The sequence below is a fragment of the Zootermopsis nevadensis genome, unplaced genomic scaffold, assembly GCF_977971745.1.
Source record: "Zootermopsis nevadensis isolate Lab colony 2312 unplaced genomic scaffold, Znev_1.0 Znev_ptg000020l, whole genome shotgun sequence".
Classification (NCBI taxonomy): Eukaryota; Metazoa; Arthropoda; class Insecta; order Blattodea; family Termopsidae; genus Zootermopsis; species Zootermopsis nevadensis.
In genome coordinates, this window is record NW_028259152.1 from 11,029,632 (window position 1) to 11,050,347 (window position 20,716).

Here is a 20,716-nt window from a genome sequence, read left to right on the forward strand (position 1 = left end):
TTAAAACATGCTTTTACAATTTACTTTTGAATTCCATCTCTAAACTTTGAATATAGATAATAATTCACCGGACACTTCTCGAAGTATACTCATGGACAAGGGAGCAATGAATGAGCTCCGTAGCCAAAGGCATGAGTTTAGTGCGCATAACGAGGGCAGAGCTTACCACCGGCCATCACTCAGTCTTCGAGCTGTACCTCTTTCATGGTGGTGGGCAGTACATGGCACCGGTGGGCGGTAAGGAAATTTTACCATCAACAAAGATACATAAGTGGGCGGTAGGTATAAAAACGTTGACGACCCCTGATGTATATGGAAGCAAATACTATGCTGTCCATGCATAAAACAATCCAACCTGAGGGGAAAGTGATCAGTATGGCAGCTCTTACCAGCATGTGCATGCAATGGGTGCAGATTACACCCAGGAGTAGTGTTCCCACAGTTCCAACAACAAGACCTGCATTTTTAAATGCATCTGGCATAGCCAGAATTCCAGTTCCTACATTCCCCTTCAACAAATGAATCATTGTATCCAAGTTCCTGAAAATATAATAGGACAATTAAGAGCATAAACAACTAATATGTTTATATAATTTTAAAATTACACGGGAAACTGCAACATAAGACACTCAGTTTTGTGATGCTAAAAAGTTTGTTTGTAATGAGATAAAGTAACAAAGTAACAAACTAGGCAATTAACCAAATTTATGATAAGCGTCCTTAAAGATGGCTGTCTTCAGAAGACAGCCATCTTCAGACTCGTCACTGTGAAAACCTCAAATCCTACATAAGCATCCTTGTTGTGAGGTGGTAAAGGAATTTCCTGCTGTTATAGGATCCAAAATGTCATTGATGTGTCTAAAAAGGCCATCATTGGACACCATCATGAACCAGTAAACTCTACTTCATACCTTATGTTTTAAGACACATATAAACACATTCTTTAACCTGATTAAGTCACAAGAAAGGTCTGTTCCCCTGGAGTTTTCCAGTAAAAATTCAGTATTCATTGTCTCTGTCCACCACACATACTACGTACTTTACCCAGCTCACTGTTCTTGGTAACTGCATTAAGTGAAGAGATCAATAGTGAAACTCCTCATTATATAATTGTGCACATTCTCCAATTACTTAATCTCACTTTGAACTAGAGAAAGCAAAGCAATTCTTAGTGAGATTTCAGGTTCTTATGGTGGTGAGTATAAAGATGGCAGTCTTCTGCAATGTTGTGCCATATAGTCCTGTACAAGTTTACCAACATTTCAGAGGAGCTTGATACCTCTGTAAAGTCAGTAAACTTCTTCTACCTCGCTACACAGTACAACACCCCAGAAGACTGTCTTCAAAGCACTTCTTGCTTCCTTTATGCATGCTATATGCCCTGCACATTTCATCTTTCTTGATGTAACTCTGTAACTAAATGAGGTGATAATTGTAAAGGTCCTTATTATATTGCTGTTTAAATTCTCCTGTTATTTCATATCTCTCAGGCACAATAGAGAGCAATGGCAGAAGTTTCTGAAGTCTCATACCATAAACTTCTATTGGGGACGCAACACTATGCAGAGTTCAATGACTAAATGACAATGACAATGACATTTATTAAGTCTGTTGGTTACAGTTTACAGTGCTGGACTCCCTGGCATGACAGACAATGATATTGCAAGATCTGTGGTATACAAAGTGGAATGGGAGAGGTTTTTCTCTGAGTACTTTAACTTTCCCCTGCCTCTCATCATTCTTGCTGTTCATTTATGTGCCTCAGAGGTGTGAGATAACTCTTGGCAGCCAGAATGTTATCATGGCCTTGGTCCTCAGTCGAGGCTTCACCTCTGACCCAGCACTTGGCATAAAATAAAACATTAACCCCAATAAAAATTTCATCATTATTAATCAAAAAAAATATCAAAAGTTCTCTTGGCTATTCAGTGTGTATTAACCATAAGACCCCAGTCTGTGGTATGAATGAATTTTGTCTTCTGTTTGTTGTCTTAAGGTTATATAAACAATCACAGCCAATCCCCTTCATAATTTCTGATATAACACAGTAGACACATATCTAATTTATAGCTCTTATCCTATTTTGAATATGAACTTTATATGGCAACATTTTATCTTTGCATAAGGCAAATGTCTATATAAAGGCAGATCAATAATAAATAATATTGTTGAATTGCATAAGATACCGTTTTAAAAGACGGTGTGATGCCACAAAATGACAAATATTGTTTCTTAACAACCATGTCATAAATGCAGAATGAAATCTTGAACATAAATTAACCTTTATCATATAATGTACTTTTATGCTAGAGTACACATAAACAGGAGGACTTTTATGTTTCTGTAGCACATGTCCTGTGCTACCTGCTATAGCATTTGTGTGCCACTTCTTCTTGTGAAGAAGCAGATTTTTTCAAACAGTGGAAAGTGATCCCAAGATAACTCATGATTATAATAATCAAAACTATATAAACAACATTTAGAACAGTACAATTAAATATTTTGCATCAAAACACATATCAATAATTTCATGTATGTAGGTTCATTCGAAGTGTGAAATAAAAAGTATAATATTTAACTAATATTTAAGAAAAACTCAGGGATGTGGTTAAGTCTAATTAAAATTAGTATAAATGAATAATTCCAAGGGAAGGAAGTTCTACCTCTCGGATGAGAATGACTGAAAAATCTTCTACTCTTATAGATCCTAAAAATTCATCACTTTTGTCACAAAGGTCTACAATTTGACTCCAATCCAGTCCATATCTCCACATTCTAATTCACTTAATATTAGCCTTTAAATCATGCTCAAAACTTTCAAGCAAGTGCTTACCATCATGACCCCAACCAAAATTTTGTATGCATATCTTCTATCACCATGAATATTACACATCCCAACCTCGACAACCTTCTTCACTCAAGTTAATAATAGCAGGTAATCAGTACAAATTGTGATACTTTTAAATATTTAATTTCCTCAATCTATAAGTCTCTTCATGTTTTCAGTTCAAGTATTTGCCTTAAAATTTTATTTTCAGACATCCTCAAATTATGCAGATTCAGGAGGCGAGGAGAAATATTTTCATGAGTTTTTCACAAAAATAAAAACATACAATGTAAGACTTGAGGTTCTCACAGCGGTGAGTATGAAGATATCCGTCTTCTGGGTTGTTGCGCTGTGTAGTCTGGTCGATGTTAACCAACGTTTCAGAGGTCATACTGCCTCCGTCATCAGGGCCTGACCAGACTACACAGCGCAACAACCCAGAAGACGGATATCTTCAAAAACATACAAGTTTATTCTCATTTAAGCCTTAATTATCAACAAACATTTTAGTAATACATTTTTAATTATTTTGAATGTCTGTGTTCTATGAAACAAAATGAGCCGGCATAGCTCAGTCACTATAGTGACTGGCTACGGACTGGACGACCGGGGTTTGATTCCCAACGGGGCAGAGAATTTTTCCTCTAGACCGGTTCTGAGGACCACCCAGCCTCCTATCCAATGAGTACCAGGGTTCTTTACCAGGGGTAGAGCATGGCCAGAGCGTGATGCTGACCACTCACCCCCATCTAGTGCTGAGGTCAAGAATGAGTAGGAGCTATACCTCCTTTCCCCCCAAGCGCCTACTTTTTCTGTGAAATAAAGGTGACATTAATAGCATATTGCATGTACTTCTACTTTGAAGCCTGAGATGAAGTTAAGATTAGAATTTGTTGAAATCAGTGCTTACGAGGTAGGATGTTCCAACTCTCGGTTGAGAATTGGATTGTAAATACTATCTCCTGTGCTGTCTCCATATAATGGCTTTATATCTACTGCACCACCAGACTCCAGTGGACCTGGGAGATGAACTATCATGCTGTCAGGAGATGTTCGGAGATCAGGCCTTGGAATTATCCCTTTATCATACGTGTCATTAAGGGGTTCTGTGCTGCTCAAGAGTAATGGCTGTCTTTCTTCTTTTCTCAATTTGGCTGCTTTTGCTGTTGTTGCAATACCTGGATTAAGCTGTAACAAAGTTAACAGTGTTTGGAATTCTATTCTGTTGGAGAAAAAGTGATGATTCTGAATGAACTTGAAAAATATTCAAAAACACTTTACTGAAAAGCTATGCTCAGTTCAGAGATAATCAAAGTGTTCTAAATATATAAATGTAAACCTTGGAGCACAACAGTATATTAACATAGGTGCCAAAGGTTGGAAGTAAATTACAACTCTGTTGCTAACCGAAGCGTCTCATCTTATGGCAGAGAAAAACTCTTATCTCAACAGCAGATGTCACTCAGTAGATACATAAAAGAGAAATAGGAGAAAAGAGAAACAGGAATCTCCAGCTGTGAGTCTTTTCACTAAAAATCAAAATGATTTCCTAAAAGATACAAATTCAGAGTACCAAAACCTTTTCATTTTTAACCTTAATCACAGCAAAAAACACACGTGCACTAACATAAAAGAGACTCAATTATAACATTTAATTACATCTATTAATGTGACAGCAGAACTCAAAGGTTCAACACTTAACACCAAATTCAAACATCCAGACATTATTCTGAGCCATTACATCTACCTTTCAGCCTCACAATCAATCTCCCTAAACTACACTTTGGTTGTGTCCTCCTATCTCATTCTTGGTCTTCCAAGATATTTTCCCATGAAAATCTGTATATAGTCATTCTTTATCTCTTCCAACATAGCCCAGTTCAAGATAGCTTCTTAGATTTCACTATTCTAACATTAATTGATGGCCTCTATAAGTCATGTTTCTCAATATGTAACATCCTAAACAGCTCACTTATTTAATCCTTCTAAAGTCCAAATATTGTTCCGAGCACTGTGAAAAGAAGAACTTGTAATTTATGTTCTTACCTCTCACACCCACACAAAGCAGGAAAACAAATTTACATTGCATTCCCCCGCCCCCAATATTCATAATTTTGGAAATTAGACGTGGTGAACAGTTTTCTAACTGAACTGGCACCCAAACAATGCTACAAGGAATATGGCCAAGTTTAAAAACTTCGTGTCTAAAAAGATAGGTAGCGTGGTCTTGATATCTGAAAAATATTACACACAACTTCTCCACAAATGTTACAAATGTTTAAAGAATTACAAACATGATTGGGTGAAACCATAAATTATAAATTACATGCAACCACAATAATACCAACATACATTAAGACTTCACATGCAAGTTATTTTAGTCAATAAAAAAATTAAATAACTATAACACAACTATAACATTTTGTAACCTATTAAACTCATCTGTTTTCTGTAAAACTATCATAAAAATTCTGGAACACAATATTGCACTCTAATAACATGCAGAAATACTTGTTGTGGTTATATTTAATTACGTTTGTTACCAACAGATTGTTAGCATAAGAAAAGAAATTACAAGTTGTAAAGCACACAGGTGGGAGTATCTGCGGCCTTTTTAAAGCTTCTATTCAGACATTTTCCTGGGGAAACTAAGTACAACTACAAAAAAATGCTTCTGTGAGGATACACAGTCTTCAGACCAAGATTCAAACTGTGACCCTCCAAATATATAGAGGAATACTAAATAAAACACTGCAGTGTTCGGTACATGTTCTAAAAAAACTGATTTGGGACTATAAAAATTAACATAAAAACACATAAGAACTTAATGAGGAATGTTGTAACAATATCCTACTGTATTAAACTCCTATTCATGTGTTAGGACGATTATGCAGCAGCTTATTCGAATAGAAAAGATTATTGTATGTTATTATGTGTTTTTACCTGGGCGACTGGGGTTCGATCCCCGACGAGGGCAGAGGATTTTTCCTCTAGCCTCTGCTTCCAAACCAGCTCTGGGGCCCACCTAGTCTCCTCTACAATGGGTACCGGGGTCCTTTCCCGGGGGGGTAAAGCGCGGCCGACCACTTACCCCCCATCTAGTGCCGAGGTCAAGGAAGAGTAGGAGCTATACCCACACTCCCCCCAAGCGCCTGCATGGCGTATAGTGGGACAAACTTTACTTACTTTTACCTAAAGATTATATAATGAGGAGACCCATCTGCAAATTTCATCTCCAAAATTAATAAATAATTTTCAATGAAATTTGGTATTGGAATGTCTACCAGTGCACTGTGTATTCTCTGATGAATTTAATTTGATTCTAGTCCAAAGCAGTCCAATATAACTCCTACTTTACTGAACTAAGCTATCTCTACTCTGAGATCAGCCCAGTGCCCAAGCAGAGATAGGGACAAGGGTATGATAATGCGATGTGTTGTCTGGGAGGTGATGGAAAACTATGGAGCAAAAGCAGAATTTTGATTATCAGGGGGAAAAATAAATTAACCTTCTCTAAAGCTACTTCGTGAAGTCACACTGGACTAAACCCATGTCTGCTATGAGAAGCCAGCACCTAGGCATCTGAGCTATGGTACAACCGACCCCTGATTTACATTATTCAGAAATCAAACTTCACAGTTTTCTGAAGAATGTATTCATTATATAAACAACTGGTGCAAGGCTACATAATAAACATCATAACTCTCATTATTAGCTGTAACTTCCATCTCAAACATCTTTCGGTATGGTTGTACATTTGACAAAACAAAATGAAAATTATTTATCTATGCAATGTTCCGTCTGTAGCAGGACAAACTCTGAAACAATATACTTGTATCTGCAGTAAACTAACATTAAAACCAAAGAATATATACAATTACAAAAAAGAAACCTATTTGTGTTACAAGACTGAAAATGTGTACTCTTTAGAGTACACTGGCATTACAAAAGTGTCTACGCCACATCAGCTTAGGTGCATTGACGTGATTTGAGGTTCCTGTCGGGTCTTTGGTCTTCTTGCACCATTATCATATGGGTTGACTACCCCTGTGTGAACAATGGCACTCAGCACATTTACGCTGTAAGAATTTTGATATGGGACACCCCCTCCAAAAAAAGCTATCAGTCACGTTGATTACCCTGTAGAAAACGCGACAGACTGACACTGATGTGCTCATAAGATATTTTTCGAAGCTGGCTGTCTTACTTCTACCAGACTACACAGCGCAATAACCCAGAAGACAGCGGTCTTCAGACTCACCGCCGTACAACCTCAAATCCTACAAGGTATTTTTTCGCCCGCGCTAGAGCGTCAAGAACATCTAAACAGCGTGGAAATAGCGTTCAATGGTACTACCTTTTTATTAATTTCAATGGAAACCAGTAAACGTATTCTTCACGACAGGATGATGATCAAAGAACGTAATGATGAACAAAGTTTTAACTTTGTTTTGGAAATCTGGATAATGTATATATTAATTCCTTCCAAAGCGCCTTTACCTGGGGCAGGTTCATCGTCATGCTTTTGCTTCACCCATCTCATCCTCCTTGATTTAATCACCATAATAATATCAGGTAAAAAGTGCAAATTATGAAACTTCTGTAACAGGCCTATGCAATTACCTCAGTCTTCCTGTCATTTACCTTCTTCGATCCTAATATTGTCTTCGGTACTTCATAAAAACATTCCATGTTCTTCCTTCTACGCTGCACGACTACGATTTCACACTCCAAGAGGCGCAGATGTAAAACAGTAATTTCGCCTTAAATATTTACACATGGCACAGGAAGAAAAAAAATTCTGAACTGTTCAGTGTTTATCAAATTTATTCTGATTTTTTACTGTTATTTCCAAGCACAGCATTTGACATAGCACACACAAACATTTTCCATTACAGAGGTTCCGCGTTGGCTAATTTCCCATAACGCGTCTGACCTTTGAGAACTTCTGTAGACTAATCAGTAGACAAAGGAACAAATATATGTCACTGCTGTGTGGAAATATACCAGATTCTTCTCTCTCATCCTCCCACACGCCGCTTTGGGAAGATAATCTTAATGGATTTCGCTTTTAAAACGAGTATTATCATTTAACTCGATCACGTTCAGCAAACTAACTGCCTGAATGGAAAATTTTCCTCGCCGTTACAAGTTTGTTTATTTATTCAAGACTGAAGGAATGATGTTACAGTATTTTAAAGCCGTGTTACAAAACATGAAGAATAAGATCACGGAGGCCCCATCTTAACGATAAAAGGAAATCATGTTTGCCGCGTTGCTGAAATCCAGCACTTTCGATGCCTGACCTGTAAACCAGGCATGGGTAGACTTTAAGGAGCCTTGAGTCGGATCTAGTTTCCTCATCATGGCCGTGAGACATAATATCATATATCAATTAAGATATTAATCAGTAGTTGAATAAAATTAGGTCAGAAATCCAGGACAATGCCGTGTTAAAAATTGTCAAACTCTACGCGGTTTGGATAATAAGTGACAGCGGGAGACGGGGTCACTCATGCCAAGTCTAAATGAAGTAAGAGTGGATGCGCACTCCAGAGTGCAGGGCACAGTTCCCAAAAAAGCGCCCTTCGTTCTTCCTGCACATTTATTTCAGATGCGAATATATTGTTGACAAAGCTGATCAACAGACAATGGACATGTAGAAAGGCATAAATTATATTTCGCTTGGATTTAACCAAAACGCATCCCACAGAAAAACGTTCTGAATAAAAGTTACACTAACTAACTAACTAACTAGATGGCTTACCGAACCCGAAGGTTCATCACCGAATTAACCAAAGCCCTCCACCGGACCCTGTCCTGGGCCAACAAAATCCAGTTTCCTTCAACTCCTATCTCCCATAGATCCCGCCTGAGATTATCCTCCCATCTACGTCAAGGTCTCCCCAGCAGTCTCTTCCCTTCAGGTTTCCCAACCAGTACCCGGTGCACACCTCTTGTCCCATCCATGCGCGCTACATGTCCCGCCCATCTCACTCTTCTCGACTTAATCACCCTCACAATACTGGGGGAGCAGTACAGATTTTTAAGCTCGTCATTGTGCAGTTTTCTCCACGCCCCATCGTCTTCCCTCTTAGGCCCAAATATCCTCCTCAACACCCGATTCTCAAACACCTGCAATCTGTGTTCCTCCCTCTGAGTGAGAGACCATGTTTCGCACCCATACAAAACAACAGGCAAGATTATTGTTTTGTATACTTTCATTTTCAGGTTCTTAGAAATCAGACGGGAAGACAAAATATTTTGGACTGAGAAGTAGCAAGCATTTCCGGAATTTAGTCTCCTCCTAACTTCCTCACAAGTATCATTTTGATTTGTTATTGTTGTTCCCAAATATTTGAACTTTGTAACCCTTTCAAAGGATTTATTAGCCACCCTAAGATAATTTTGCCCGCCTGTCTTCTGATGACGAGATACTAACATGTACTTAGTTTTTTCTGAATTTACTTCCAGCCCCACTTGTCTACCAGCCTCTAGTAAAACTTCTGCGTTCCTCTTTATTGTATTTATATCGTCCCCCAATAAATTAACATCATCAGCATATGCCAATAGCTGATGTGTCCCATTCAATTGCAAACCCTCCTGCCTACCTTGGACCTTCCTGATGGCGTATTCTAGCGCAAAGTTAAAGAGCAAGGGAGACAAAGCATCTCCTTGTTTTAGACCGTTCTTGATGAGGAATGTCTCAGATACATATTTACCTACTCGAATTTTGCTACAGGTTTCATTTAAGCACATTTTTATTAGACCCACTAGCTTCTTTGGTATACCAAATTCAATAAGAATATTATATAGCACTTCTCTCTTCACAGAGTCATAGGCTTTTTTGAAATCTATAAATAACTGATGTACGGTCCCACCGAACTCCCATTTTTTCTCTAGTATCTGACGAATGCAAAAGATCTGATCAATCGTTGATCTGTTTCGTCTGAACCCACACTGATGATCCCCAATAATTTCATTCGCATATGGGGTTAATCTTGCCAAAAGAATGTTGGATAGAATTTTGTATGAGGTTGATAGCAGCGATATTCCTCGGTAATTACCACACTCAGTCTTGTCCCCCTTCTTATGAATAGGAATAATTATGGATTCCTTCCATTGTTGTGGCATCTCTTCCTTATCCCAAATTAACTGAATAAGCTTATGGATCCTCATATGCAACCCTTTGCCACCTGCTTTAATTAATTCGGCCGGAATCTGATCAATTCCTGGAGATTTATAACTTTTCAACTTCCCAATGGCTAGTTCCACTTCATCTAAGCTAGGTTCTGGCACCAACAGTTCAGCTGTATGCATTTTAATCTGTCTAATATCACCAGTATCATGAACATTTAAGAGCTCGCTAAAGAAATTTTTCCACCTATTCACAATTTTTATTGGATCTGCAAGCAAATTGCCACTATCATCCCTTACCAAATTGGTCTGGGGTTGATATCCTTTCTTAAAGTTATTAATGCCTCTGTACAGGTCTCTGATGTTTTTTTCCTTATTATTTGTCTCAAGTTCAGCAATTTTACCCTTCAGGTATTCCCTTTTCTTAGTCCTAAAGGTTCTACTAGCCTCACGTCTCACGTTACATAGATTATCCGCATTTGTTTTGTTTGGGTTCTGCAACCATTGAAATTTTGTTTGCTTTCTTCGATCTATTAATTTTGAACATTCTTCATCAAACCACGGTTTATTTTGCTTTCTCCTGTAGTATCCTAGTTTCTCTTTTGCTGAAATTTTGATGCAGTTTCTGACATTTTCCCACTCCCTGTTGATGTCCACACTTTCATTATCCTCATTTGTCTCTAAAATTTGAAACCTATTCGAAATTTCAACTTGATATTGTTCCTTTGCCTCTCCCTCACTTAATTTTTTCAAATCAAATCTTTCTGTGTCAAAATTTTGTTTAGTTCGTCTACTTACTGAAAGCCGCTCCCTCACTTTTGCTACCACCAGATAATGATCAGTGTCGCAATCTGCTCCTCTGAATGATCTCACATCAATTACATTTGTCTGCCTTCTCTTATCTACTAAAACATGATCTATTTGATTGTGTGTTCTGCCATCTGGGGAAGTCCAAGTGTATTTATGAACATCACGGTGTGGAAATTTTGTACTTTTTACAATTAAATCTTTTGACATAGCAAAGGTTACTGCTCTAACACCGTTATCATTACTAAGTGCATGGAGACTCTCGCTACCTATTATGGGTTTGAAGATATCCTCCCTCCCAATTTTTGCATTGAAATCTCCTAGCAGAATTTTCATGTGATACTTGCCAAATGTATCAAATACTGATTCCAATTCTTCATAAAAGCTATCCTTGATATCATCGCTTTTGTCTTCAGTTGGGGCATGAACATTAAGGACAATGATGTCGCACCAACGTCCTTCCAAAATTACGTAAGACAACCTGTCACTAACAAATTCTACTCTCTTAACTGCTGCCCTAATTCTGCTATGAACAAAAAAACCCGTCCCTAGCTGATGATTGTCATTCCCCTTTCCATAGAAAAATGTAAAATTGTCCACTGGGATAGTGCCCTCCCCCTCCCATCGCACTTCCTGCACTGCCACTAAGTCTAACTTATAATTCCCTAATTCCCTACACACTGATTTCAGTGCCCCAGCCCTATAGAGGCTCCTAATGTTCCAAGTACCAAATCTCATGTCCTTTTTCAATTGCCGTGGTCGTGCCAAAGAGTCCGTCCTGATCCGAGGCTTGGTTGATTTTTTCGTAACACATATTTTTTTAAAGGTGAAAGGTTGTTAGCCCTACACCCAACCCCCAACCTGGAGGACCAGGGTATCACTCTTAGTCTAGCGCATCTCCTTAGACCTGTCCGGCTTGGGTGACCCTACCATGAGCCGAAGAGTTACACACGTATCTTAATAAGATCATAGCTTTAAGTAACGTCTCCATTTCTAGCACGATGCGCCATTTTGAAAAAAGTTCGATGTGAACTTCATGTCAAGCAATGATTACTGCAGACCGAACGTCGCGTTCTATAAGCTCAGCACTCTGCATTGCATTTTGGAGGTCCCTGGCTAAAACATCGGCCTAGAGTATCTTCAAACAAGGGCACAGCTGCACCTTTTCGCATTCCTCCGGATTCAATATTCATGATCATCCCATTATCTCATTCGAAGCTATATTTTAACACATGGAGTTTGTAGAGCGGCGTATAAAAACTGTAACAGATAATAGGACTTTGCCCTCTTCATTACGTGAGCTTATCTATGGCGAAAGCTGACTGATAAGGGCGTCAGATTGTCTATAGCTGGATTCAGACTTAGCCGGTGAGAACATACGAGCACAGACAAACATGAACAAAGACGGATTGGATTACGAAAAACACGGTGATGCACGAACGGGAGCATATATGGATGAACACGAACAAGCACAGACGAGAATCGGCGAGCTGTAACGGCAGTAGATGGATACTGGCCTGTATAAGTCTGGATGTAGAACATGCGACCCCAGCAGAAATTCTTGTTAACATTTTCGATGACAAAAAAAGGCGGTCATAATTTAACAGTAAAACCTCCCTGTAATGGAATACCAAGAGACCTGAAATTTTCTCCTTTCAAACAGGCATCTATTTAACACAGGTATTACACCCCGTGTGTGTACAAGAAACTATTCTGCTGTTCTTGGGCATTTTATTTGTTTCTCATTCTTTCCTTTTAACGTGATCCACTAAAATACTCTGCACATATTTTGTCGATGATCAGGTTTGTTTTCAATCAATGACAAGAATGTACTTCCCACAACTTCTGTTCCCACATTAAAAAGGAAATTTTACGTCTGTTAACGTGTGTCCGTTTAGTTGTCTCTCGTAGACGTGTTTTGCTGTAACAGGCTAATCCAGCATGAAATCATACTTCCAGGCATAGTATGGACACTCTTTAGTAAATTCAATTACGAAAAATAATATAACACGTTTATAAACCGATCTTTCTATTTCTAATGTGTATGTTACTATATATTCAGCGAAACGAAATATTTGTCGTCTTTTTGACATTTTAAATTAAATATTCATTATGGAAACTTCAAGTTACCATAATTTACAATCCAAAGGAGTATTTTTTTTATAAATCTCCGGTTATAAAGAATTAAAGAAAAATAAAAAATATCTCACACTTAAAAGTAATGCAACAATTTCCTTGACTACAAGTTTGTTGTAAGACAGACATTTTTCCGTAGGGATATATTTTATAAAATGCATGAAAACTCACAGTAAATTCGGTCGTGAAACACTGCTAGTAATACCTAAATATGGCGTGTCCAAAAATAATATGGTGTAATAAGAGACGCAAGGCAGTAAAATTATAAGTGTAAATTTTATTGTATGTAACATTGTATGGCTCGATTCTTAGGTTATGACTAATCAAGGAGAACAAAGGCTGTTTGACCTACAAATTCACACGTGTTTGGAACGATTGGAGCTGTTACCAAGTAATACGAATTAAATGTCTTTATTCAACTCTCATGTTTCACCACCACGTGCAGACTGTTATAACCCCAGTCCTTTGACTAACATTTGCCTGTAATGTAACGTGTTACAAATCGAGCATTACACAAGTGAAGACAGCGAACGGAGCCGCTCGCGCTCGCGGGCGCTCCATCGTGTTGTCGGTTTTTTCGCGAATCCCTTTGAGTGTTACATTACAAGTCAGTCAGTCGAGCGGCGTCGTAACGAGCATTCACGAGTTCTTTAAATAACAGTAGCGTATTAAATGGAACAAAGATAACACAACCTCCATGTCCGACATATTGAATGAAATGAATCGAGCACACACGAGCACAGTCGAGCCGAGCGTTCAAAACGAGCATTCGATGCGCCTCACCAGTTGTGGTGTAATGTAACATGCTCGCCGCGAATGTTACATTACGAGTAAATGTTACAAGTCAGTCGCCACCTTAAGACGAGCATTATAAATACTCATGTTGGATCGCTTTAGACAGAACATTCTTGTAAGTGCTACTAGGCACTATATCAACATCTTTTAATAAATTATTCTTCAATTGGATTTGTGATTGTGGAACTTGGAAAGATACCTCTAATTCTCCTTGAGCCGGACTTAGCTCCGCTCCGAACCAACGACTATCCCTATTAAAAGACTTGTTCACTGATCAACATCCACGGTTGAACAAGCAATTGAAATCGAAAGGCATTTCAATGGTCAAAACAGTAGGGTCTCAATTATCCGATCAAACCGGGACCCAAGCATCTTCCGGTAATCGGAAATGTCAAGCAATACGGAAGACTAATAAAAAAATAAGATGGTAAATATCAACTCAGTTTACGATATTATTAAATTACGAACAAAATACAATACGGCATCAAATGAAGAAAAATCTCACAAACAAAAACAGTGTTTAACATATGCAAATACGTAAATAAATAAATAAAATTAAAGGTTTTATAATATAAATTAGTAATGGTTTCCGACATGGCACGTCGGATAATCGGGATTCTATTGCATATTCAAACCAGATCAAGACTGATGGCGACGAAGTTAAATGAAGACTAAAAATGTTAAATAAATTGGTTCTTGCCTCGTTTTGCTTATCGTTCGACATAGTTACATACCGTACCATAAGTGTCAATAAAAACTGCCATTTGCAGTCGCTTTATCAGTGCGAACTTGACCTAGCTGCTTCCTGTGGAAAATTTCCATTTCTAATAAACGAAAGATGTTTAAGTGCGTATTAAATGTTACAATTTGCGTTCCTTAAATGTGGCATCATGTAGTGACATAATGCCTATATAGTTCATCGTGAATGCTTTATCAGTTTCATTGACGCAATAAATATATATAAAGTAATAATTTATTATCAATGGCTGATATATCTATACAAAACTATTTATTCCAAATGGAAAAATAGATTAAAACAATTTCTTTACCTCCGGAATATTTTGAATGAAAAAGGAAAGTTTGTAAACTTACGTACAAACAATTTTATTTGCATTTTATAATTGTAAGCTAATCCACATAGCTGCATGCTCATAAAACTGTGATTAAAGCACAAAATAAAAAGAATTAAATATAAATTGCCAACTGCCTCCCGCTACTACACAGAATTCATTAACGGCAATTTATAAACGTCCATGTCAGTGAACAGTAACAACGAAAACATAGACATACACTTTTACTTAATTACATGCGTGCTCAGAGTTATAACAAAACCAAACAGGGCCTCTAATTTTGTAAATATACCTCTGATAACTATTATTTACTAATAGTTTAACTACAACTAAATATTTATATAATAATTATAAATTTAAAACCGTACGCAATACAAATTTTGTTAATATCTGTTAATTAAATGCATTAAATGCCTAATTTTGATTTCGAACCAGTTTTCCTGAACGTCAGAATAGCAAGACATGAAAATGTCATAAAACCTGCACAAACAATTGTAATTAAGTTCATTAAATATTTCAAGTCAGCTTTCTGAATGTCATAATTGATTACTGACATATGTATTTTACTGACGGATACAACTTTCACACAAACTTATTGAAGCGTTAAGTGGATTTATGAAGTCCTTGAACTTGATTCAAACCGGTTTTCTAAAAGCCGCAATTTACAATTCAAAAGTTTTAAAACTAGTTTTCGTTTGTTTTTCTGAATATTCGAATAATATTGACACAGACATAAGTTTTGTTTATCACTGTTATTTAAACTAAATTTATTTATTTTAAAACGCGATTATGATCGATTTCCCGAAAACCAAAATTTAATTAAAGTCATGCACTTCTCAAATCTACTTTCAATTCGTTTCTGGCATCAAAATTGAAAACACTGATACTCGTAGTTTGACAGATACAAACTTTTCTCATAATTATTGCAATTTTAATTCAATTTAATAATTCTCTAACCTTGATTCAACTCGGGCTCTGAATATGAGAATTCAAGACTGCGCATGTGCAGTAGATTACTGAAATCCCCCCCTCCCCCGCATCTTTTACATACATTTCGCAGTAATACATGAGTTTTTAACATTTCAGCTGATATACTGTAGGCTAAATTCAAACTACAAATCGTAAATTAATCTTCAGTACCTGAGATTCATCGTAGAAAACAGCGGCAGAAACTGGAGGCTGGTAATAATGATCCATTTCTTTCCCATCTACTATTAGAGACCTCCTACAAACTGGATACAATATCCATTTATCACTGAACGGTCATTGTATCTTGAGCACCTCATAAAGCCTACCTATCTTATCTACGTATGAATCATTCGATTTACGACACTGATTCAAAGTACCTAAATATTGTTGTACGTATACACAATATCAAAACGTCTACATATAATCCAATGCGCCATAATGCTACTACAAAGAGGAAATCAGGTTAATAACTCTCACATTCAAGGCATACATCGTCTGAATTCATCTCCTGAAGAAAAGAACGGTCACTAAGATGCATGATGATGATGATAAAATAACTCAAACACTTTATTAGTGTTTTTGCAAAAAACAAAGAGCTAACGAAAGGCAATCACTAATAAATATAAGCATTAAACAAATACAATTCAGATTAAATTACGTACAGACAATGCACTGAAAGAAAAGATTGTTCATTGATCTATGGCTGTTACGTGCTCATCAATAATCTAGCGTGTGTTTAATAATTTCTGTATTACGAACCACTTATCTCGTTCAGAAGCACTGGCCCTTCTCGTCTGGATTTATTTTTTTGTTTCATCCCGCCATATCTCAATAGTAAAATACTAAATAAATAATTAGACAAGTACATAAATAAGAGCTATGAACTATAGATAACATGTTACTATGGAAATACAAGTCTTACTGACATCTATAAGTTTCTTTAAGTTTAAAGAAAAATCCGAATGGAAAATGTTAGTATGTAACCAAAGTAGTCATCACACACATTCACATGTAGAAAAACAACGTAACTGATTATACACTTTTAACCATGGGAACCCCTGAAGTATACCATTATTAATGCAGTATGCCAAATTCATTAGAATGATGGGAAAAAATTACAAACATTCAGTTTCTCTGCGAAAGTCTGGGATGGGTTGAAGGTATTTGTTGAGTTCACTAAAATAAGACGTTCGCACACACACAAAACACAATATTGTGATTCAGACGAAACTCAGTGAAAGTGAAGAAAAGAGACATAAACACGTGAAGTAGCACACAGAAACGAAAATAAATAAAATTGTAACTTACTCCATGTGCTAATGCGACATGCTTATTGAGACTTCCATACCCTCTGCCTGAAGCCATTGTTCCTGGCGACAACACACTACATATAAAGACGAAACAAAAGGATTATTTAAAACGAGCTGCACTTCGGAGAAATCCAACGAAAGATATAAACAGGTATGACAACATATGAAACAAATTCCTATCAATCTGCATTCACAAATTATGGTTTTAAAAGAAGAACTGATAAATTCAAAACGTTGAACGATTTCAAAGTGTAGAAATTATACGTAAATACTCATTTATAACTACGAACTTTGTTTAAAAAGTTTCTAGTATCTGAGTTCCAAAATTCTAATTTTATACAACCGCAACAAAGAAAATATTTTTAGACAAAAATTACTGTAGCACACATTTTATATAAACAGTAATGAATAAACAATATAATACGGTAATTTATTGTCTGTCAATATGAATTTCCATTACTTATATCACCTGAATCATTTCAAACGAGTCGCTTATTTTGAAAAAAAAAAAAATTAAAATCACATGCATGCGAGCGAGTGCACTGATGTAGCAGTAACATCGCGGACTTGTATCCCAAAGACACCCGCTTCGAATCTCAACAGGGTTACTGGATATTCCTACTGAGATACTTTAAAATAGGACACGACCGTCTCCTTAAACATCATTACCTACTAACCGCGGCTATAAGTCACATTTCAGCGTTATCTTTGCCACGCTGCTAGTTCTAAGCTGTTTTAACTCGCCTGGGGTCAGCTGTTCGTGCTGAAACGATATACGAATTTGCTGCGACCTTGAAGCATGCAATCTGGTGATGGTTACGATAAAAAATCCATTAATCACGTTCGATTTTCTGTTACTAGACACATGACTGCTACGCTGGCCATTTATCTATCAATATCGAAAAATCAGTACAAAATAAACATAGTTCTTCTGTACTTATTATCACTATCGAATTAATTCTGTTTTTCAAGAAAATTTAGAGTGTATTTCATCCACCATCAGACATAAATTACAAATTCATTTTGTAAATTAGGTATCGTTTCTCGGGCGTATATTTACGTCGTACCAAATAATCTGATAAATTATGCTTCATCTGTACACCAGTGTACACAACACAACAAGAATATCAAGGCGATATAGGATTTGAAGCTTTCGCGGCGAGTACACTCAATAAAATCTTCTCGGGCAATCAGCCGCGTTAACTGGTTACCGTAGTAAACCGACGTTTCGGGAACAAACTGTCCCCATCTTCAGGGTTCTAATGTGACTGGATCCTCGGAAGTCGCCTGTTACTACAGTAACCAGTTAACGCGGCTGATTGCACGAGAAGATTTTATTGAATATCAAGGCGATTTCACAACTATCTCAACTAAAATAGTTAAGATATACGGTGTATGTTACACAAAATCACGAGTATCATTTGGAAACTCAGAACCACTTTTTCTTGATAAAAACAGTAAAATTAAAAAACTAAAACATTTATAATATGTTTAATGCTGAACATACCTTAGTCCAAATGTAACAAGTTTAGTATAGGCCTATAATCAATCACACACTATACAACAGAATATGTATTCTTAGACTAAGTCATTAGATTACTGAACAAATCACACTGCGTATTACCCTATTAATATATGTAGCCAAAATAGTCAAAGATATAGAGAGAGGGGATTTCCCCCACCACCATCAGTATATATTCTGCAGTTGGCCAGCAATATGAACGTGTGTTCGTTGACCAACATGTATCAGACTGGGGTCATGGTGGAGAACCAGAGGTCAGATCTATGCAGATTGACTACAGCCTACAGCGATCGAATTATGACACAACGCTCCTTTTTTATAAATCCACGTGATGCGCCAATGACTAAATGGGAGATCAAGGATGGCGAACGTATCCCTAAATAACGCATATTCCCGATTTTTTCTACTTAAAGCAGTCCTTGTTCTACTGTATTACTTTCAAGCTGTGTTTCTCAATCGGTAATCAGTGGTATACAAATTTCAGTTGTCATATTATGCATTGCATAAAAATATCAGACATAATCTATAAATAGAGGCTTCTTTCGTTTTTTAGTAATTACATTATTTGTATTGCTGTTTCTCAGGACTTGATCCATCGTTCAGGGAAAAAAACCCACTGCGTTTCGCGAGCTGGCGCTAAGACTGTGATTACCACCCCCCCCCCCCCATAGGACCCAACACAACAGAACCTGAAGACAGGAGGAGATCCAGCTCCCGAAACGTTGCGGCTTAGTTTTTAGAATATTAAATTATGGATCAAGAACAGTCAAACAGCAACAGATACAGAATGTAACGCGCCATAGTTAGTACCCTTTAGATTTATATTAAATAATTTGTGTCGAACATTACCAGGCCTAAAATTTACAGAACTGACATTAGGTAAGCGAATTACGAGTATTTTATTTTCGTTAGAGGCCGACTGGGGAATTCTGATAAATAAAATTATTCCACGTGTCCTCGTACATCGTTAACTGTGGATGTTTGAATGTTATATATCTCAAGTTACTGAAAGCTATGTTACGTAAACCACAAATAAATAAATATAAACCGAGAATTATCAGTGTGGATAATATTGAAGTATTCGGTTTTAAGACCATACACAGTTGTTTGTCAAGAAACATGTTACAAAATGCCAGCAATAGACGTTTAAAACACAATATTTGAAAGACAGGGTACCAGTCATAAGATAACCCACTGCTGTCTCAGCAGTTAGAACAACTGTTTACACGACATAGGGTTATGGGGACGACGGAATAATTTATTGCATTACTGGAGTCTTCCCTTAATTCTCAGTTATCAATTAATCACTTCTTTATGTTTTTTGATTATTAAGACTCGTCAAGCTACCCTCTTTTAAATAGCTGATATTAGCGACTACTGAAGAGTACCTTTTGCCGCCCCGCCCCCCCACCGAGGTTTCCTTAAAACAAACTTACGAAAATAATTTACCAAAATATTATAAATAGGCCTATATGATTATGTTTACCAATTTCGTGTTATTTGCATACATAATTCGACACAGTAATCGTTAAGCACACTATAAAACCCTCGTCATCCCCATAAATTTAATAACAATATATTTTACTCATTACGTCAGGCATAAAATTGATGGAAAAGAACTATCAATCTTATTACGTTACTTCATTTGTAATATTTAAAAGCGTTAGCCAGGATAAGACAGAACGTCAAGAACTCGATGGATGTTTGACTGATGATAAGAAATTAATATCTTGGATGTTTTGCTATTCTGAAACATTTAAATGTTATTTACAATTTTTGTCGTGGAAACAATGATAGTTTAAATTTTTGTGAACTTAATCGCAGACCTACGAATTTGGAGGACAAAAATGTCTGCTGCAACATCAGAATTTTTTAAATAAGCTCGCAATGAATCTATACGACATGTCACGTATCAGTTGATTTGTACAACGAACAGTTTTTAAGCGAAATATGAATTTCGACTTAATTTCACATACAGCAGGGGTTACATTTGGCCAAAATGCGAGGGGCTGGTAACCTTTTCACGTAAATATAAATTTACTCGTAAGTCTCCCAGAATAAACGATCCGGACGGAATAAATAGAAAATTACACACGCAAGAGATTATGGACCAACGATGTGGAATAAAAGGCAAATTAAAGAT

At 36.9% G+C, this 20,716-nt stretch overlaps 1 protein-coding gene across 6 annotated transcripts in view; it reads right to left on the reverse strand.

Moving 5' to 3' along the window:
- Positions 1–20,716, reverse strand: part of LOC110830582 (proton-coupled amino acid transporter-like protein pathetic) — a 47,340-nt gene that overhangs the window by 13,829 nt on the left and 12,795 nt on the right. For 3 of the 6 annotated variants that reach the window (XM_022065689.2, XM_022065687.2, XM_022065688.2), the window contains 2 exons: positions 3,738–4,015; positions 390–540 (listed from right to left, as the gene is read on the reverse strand). In XM_022065689.2, coding sequence (XP_021921381.1) covers positions 390–540; positions 3,738–3,865 — 279 coding nt within the window. In that variant the 5' untranslated portion in view covers positions 3,866–4,015. Of the gene's footprint in view, positions 1–389; positions 541–3,737; positions 4,016–15,912; positions 16,353–17,049; positions 17,126–18,558; positions 19,051–20,716 lie in introns of those variants that run through there. The other 3 variants (XM_022065684.2, XM_022065685.2, XM_022065686.2) reach the window with 3 other exon arrangements.